The sequence below is a fragment of the Etheostoma spectabile genome, chromosome 2 (genome assembly GCF_008692095.1).
Source record: "Etheostoma spectabile isolate EspeVRDwgs_2016 chromosome 2, UIUC_Espe_1.0, whole genome shotgun sequence".
Taxonomy (NCBI): Eukaryota; Metazoa; Chordata; class Actinopteri; order Perciformes; family Percidae; genus Etheostoma; species Etheostoma spectabile.
The window spans coordinates 5046670-5051473 of record NC_045734.1 but is presented as its reverse complement, the minus strand read 5'-3'; the positions used below and the strand labels follow the sequence as shown (position 1 = coordinate 5051473).

The window sequence follows — 4804 nt, the reverse complement described above, 5'->3', positions numbered from 1 at the left end:
GGTCTGGTCTTCGGGCTCCTTCGTCACCACCACGTGTCTAGATTCCATTGGGGGGTTATGATGGTTCTCTACGTCCATAAATGTATACACAAAATATTCATATAGCGATGGAGTCTAATCGCCAAAGACTTTGTACATTTATTATGCTGTACATTAAACCTTATTTGCATATCTGCAAACATGTCTCTCCTGTTTGAAATACAGCCGCAGCCAATGTGGTTTGCCCGGCAAAAAACAACAACTTGTAAGAAATATAAAATACAGTGCTTATCTTTACGTAGCTTTTTAAACGGCTTTTTACAACATACAGTTTGTTTAAGGAAAATAAATTAAAGAATCAAACATTGAAGAAACATGGTGAAAGGATTGTTCTGCTCAGTTCATCTGTAGAAGTTCATTCATAATTAAAAACATGAAGAAGAATTGGGGCTCCCGGACTGCTCAGTTGGCAGAGCGGGCGCCCATATACGGAGGTTCACTTCTTCAGCTGTTGTGTCAACGAATGCCTAAACATTCCCCCCAAAATATTCTTTAAATAAAAAGAAGAAGAAGAATTGTGTAAAATAACTTGTTTCAAATGGGAAAGTTGTCTCAGTCAGGGAAAAAATGAGGATGTTGGCAAAGAGACAAATATAAAAGAAGAAGTGGATTACACATCAGTGTCCTTCTGAGAAAAACTGGTAACTCACTATCACAACTGGGACTGTTAGTAAGTTGGTGAAACATGGCGAGGTTTGTCCGTGGAGAGCAGTCGGAGATCACTGACTATGTAAATCTACCTGAACCATCGGCCAGGAGTGTTGGCCAGGACGGGGGAGTGACTGCTGCAGGGTCTGGTGAGACAGAGAACCCTCACATGTTCATTTTTATCATAACAAGCAACATGGATACACATTTTAAATTCAAATGTAATGTATATTTTAGAGTCTCAAGAAAAACTGTAAAAAATTTTTTTTAAAAAAGCCATGGAAGAATACATTTCTCCATATTGGTTTGTGTGTTTAACCTTTATTTCACCAGGAATAATCCCACTGAGATTTAGAATCTTCTTTACAAGGTTGCACAACGAGTTTTACATAAAAAAACAAGCAACAGATTTCAAAACGTTGTTTAATTATTGTGTTCCTTTTGAGAAAAGAAACCCAACCTCGACCAGAGTTTTTTTCTAAGACTCAATATGATGTTAAAGCTTTGGCGTGTATCTCTTTGTTATTATTAACATTTATTACATTCAAGTAGGGCTGGGCAATATATAGATATCATATAGACATTGATATACTTAATGAGACTAGATATCGTCTTAAATTATGGATATTGTTGTCTTTTCCTGGTATTAAAGGCTGTATACAATAAGTGATGTAATTTTCTGAACTTACCAGACTCTTCTAGCTTTATATTGTTTGCCTTTAGCCACTCAGTCATCGTATCTACAGTACATTATTGGTGATTACTTATCACAACTCTCATTGTGTTAATATTTTGTGAAGGTACCAATAGTCAACCCTATTATATCACCATAGACAACGATGTATTTGGTCACAATTTGTTCCCATGTTGCCCAGCTCTACATTCAAGCCATTGCCACATGAGTTGCTACGAAGCTAATTAAGACTCTCAGCTCCACACAACTCTCTCTGGATTTCTCAGTATGGCTGTGTTCAGAAACTAGTGTCGCCCAGCGACTGTTGCACACACAAACCTGAGTGAAGACAATGACCTCATCTGAAGAGTCCTCATCATGTTTTGTCCTTCTTGGCTAAGTGCATGGAGGAGGGGGGCTTGTATCATGTGGATGCGCCCACAGTTTTGTTGTCATAACTTAGAATTCCTCATGGGAGTGACAGAAACTATGCACTATAGCTTTAAAAGATTGCTTGTCTTCTAGTAAAAAACCCAGGTATTCATAAATTGAGACTCAATCACCTTTCCCTTTTACAATTTGTAAGTTCACATGTAAAAATATTGTTGATCTGCTTTTATGTGAAGTCAGTGTACTAAGTAATTTACACTGAAGGCCATTCACATTTCTTGTTTTGTTCTGTTTGAATGACATGGTTCCCTTTGACTATAAATTATGCTTTCCAGAGCTGGTCTACACATCCACAAATTTCATAAACCCAGACACCAGGTCACTGGATCACATAGAGTCCTCCCAAAATGCCAACAGAGCAAAGTTATCCCGATAACAGTAAACCTGCTTCTTGGAAGAGTCCGCCGGGAACTTATTTGTTGTGCATATTTCTGTCTGATTTTTGTACACAGGTGGAAAACTGTACAGACTGGTTGCTGTGAGCTTTGGACTGCTGTGTGTCTTACAAGTTGCCGTCAACATTTCGCTGCATCTCTGTGAGTGTTTTTCCATTCTGTTTGTTCAGACAGAGGAGCATAGAAAATCTGCTTGGAAATTTAGAAAAAATTGGAAAGGATAGATCAACACAATTCTAAATAAAACATTCATTTTTAACTTAACTGGTTTATATTTTAAAACAAATAGTATATCCAAATGCAATACACATTTTCTATAAGCTCAGCCTGCCACTTTCCTTTAAAAACAATTCCTGTGCTGGTTCAATGGTATCAGAATTTTGAATAATTGGTCATGTGACAAGGGCTGGGAAGATTGGCAGAAGAGGAAGCCAAGTGACAGCACTCTGACCCGATGGAAATCACAACTGTCAGACTGACAGCACTCTAGCCCAGTGGATGGTGACGGAAAACATTATACCACTTTGACATGTCTTCATATGAAATGGCTGTAAATACTGGAAATTACGTCTAACTAGAAGTGCCATAGTTAAAAGGTCTTATAAAGACCAATGGGTCAAAAAAGGTTCACAGGTTTAGAATAGATGACTTTGTGTTTCTGCTGCCTAGAAATGCTAGGGAAAGAGGAAGCGTGGAAACTTTGCGTGTCGCTGCAATTAGAAACAGGATGCCTGGACTGGGTGCAGGTGTGAGACATTGCGTTGGACAGGTGCAAGAGGAACTTGAGAAAGGATTAGATGAGGACATTATTACGGAGATAAATTGTGGCTACAAATTTGCATTTCGCAATTGTTTATTTTATTTTTTGTCATGTCTGGGGCTTTGTACACTATAGTGATAGAAGCAGTCAGACTCTGGAGAGACTTTGTTATCGTTAGGGCGAGATAGTCTTGAAGAAAATCTGAACCTTATGCATAAGACTGTTATACCTTGCAACATGTTTACTCAAACTTCTTACCTTTAACTACCAAGGCATTCTGAGCAGTATTTCTGGTCCATTATTCATTGAACACAACGGTCATAGGTGTTGTCTGATTCCATTCATCCCAGGCATGAACGGGCCTGGACCAGTTGAGCTGCACTGGACCGGCAGAAAAAACCCTCAATGAGGAGGGGGGCACCAGGGGGGGCAATCACATTTCAGGGTTTCTACTTTTGCTCTGTTTCTCTAGACTTTTCTTTTGAAATGTGCTTTATCTGAAGACATTTTAAAGAAATCTGGTTGAATAATACAAGATATGACCCTTTCTCTCTGACGGGTTTCTATTTATTACAATATAAATTCATCAGTGTTCACTTGATGAATAATAACATAGCAACGCCTCAGTGATACTAGGTTACACAAGTTTGGGAAAGTGTGAAATCAGGAGCGATCACGTGGCATAATTGCGCCAGAAAGGAAACATAATACTTTCAGATAATGTAAGAAAGTGATGTGACTTTCCCGTTACTTTGCCCAAGTCACAATTTTCCATCTGTAGTCCTATACATGCTTATAGTCCAGTAGACGTTAAATGACACATACTTTACAGACTTGCTTCACCAGTTGGTTCCCCAATCTCCTCCTGCCTATGTGTTAAAGGTCCCAAGGCATGATGAGTTCCCTTTATGAGTTTTTTTTAACATTAATATGCGTTCCTCCAGCCTGCCTATGGTCCCCCAGTGGCTGGAAATGGCGTTAGGTGTAAAACATGCCCTGGTTATCCTGCTCTGCCTTTGAGAAAATGAAAGCTCAGATGGGCCGATCTGGAATCTTGAGGTCATAAGGAATGTCAAAAACACCATGTCATGGGACCTACTGTATAAATACCAAATTGCTACAAGTGCACGTGGGCAAAATGTAATGTACTTTTTGACACATGATTTTTCAATGAAGTGTTTCTGCTCTTTCAGACAGCTTTTACAGTAAGACACCCGACGAAGCGTTCAACTGCACAAACCTGAGGAGCGAACTCATTACCTTTGGTAAGTATGATTGCATCATGCCACCTCTATGACCGGTAAAAAGAATGCAACATAGGCGTCATAAAAGTAGACTTTAGTTGTATTTGATTGTACAGGAGTAATGCGTTTTATAAGCGGATACATTAGTGAACTTTTGTGACTTTTCTAAACATTATTAGTAGTAGTATTATTATTATAAATGCTCAATCCACAGAGAAATGGACACTGTTCTTTTTTATAAATCATTTTTTATTGGTTTTTGAATGACACATGTGGGGCAGCACAAGCCCAAAAAAAATCCTCTGCGCCACAAAGCGACATAATTATCTATCATTTCACCGGCGCCCCCTGCAGCTGCAGGCGCCCCTGTTTGCTGAATCCAGCCGAAGCTGTGTGAGAAGGGGAAATGAGAGGGGGGGGGGGCCTGAAACAGACTCTGTTTAAACTGAAAGTAGGCTAGATAGTAGAAGTTCCCAAAAGCAACCAGACTTTGTCTAAAAAAGACAATGCTGCTTTGCCAAGTTATGTCTTCAAAAGAAAGAAACATTGATATTACGGAGGAGTGATTTTGTGTGTGTGTGTGTGTGCGTGTGTG

At 39.2% G+C, this 4804-nt stretch overlaps 1 protein-coding gene across 1 annotated transcript in view; it reads left to right on the top strand.

Annotated features, from left to right (window-relative positions):
• LOC116701535 (uncharacterized) overlaps positions 1 to 4804 on the top strand; it is a 14816-nt gene that overhangs the window by 7954 nt on the left and 2058 nt on the right. The window contains exons 7-9 of the mRNA XM_032535290.1: positions 723 to 836; positions 2263 to 2346; positions 4159 to 4230. Coding sequence (XP_032391181.1) covers positions 723 to 836; positions 2263 to 2346; positions 4159 to 4230 — 270 coding nt within the window. The remainder of the gene's footprint in view (positions 1 to 722; positions 837 to 2262; positions 2347 to 4158; positions 4231 to 4804) is intronic.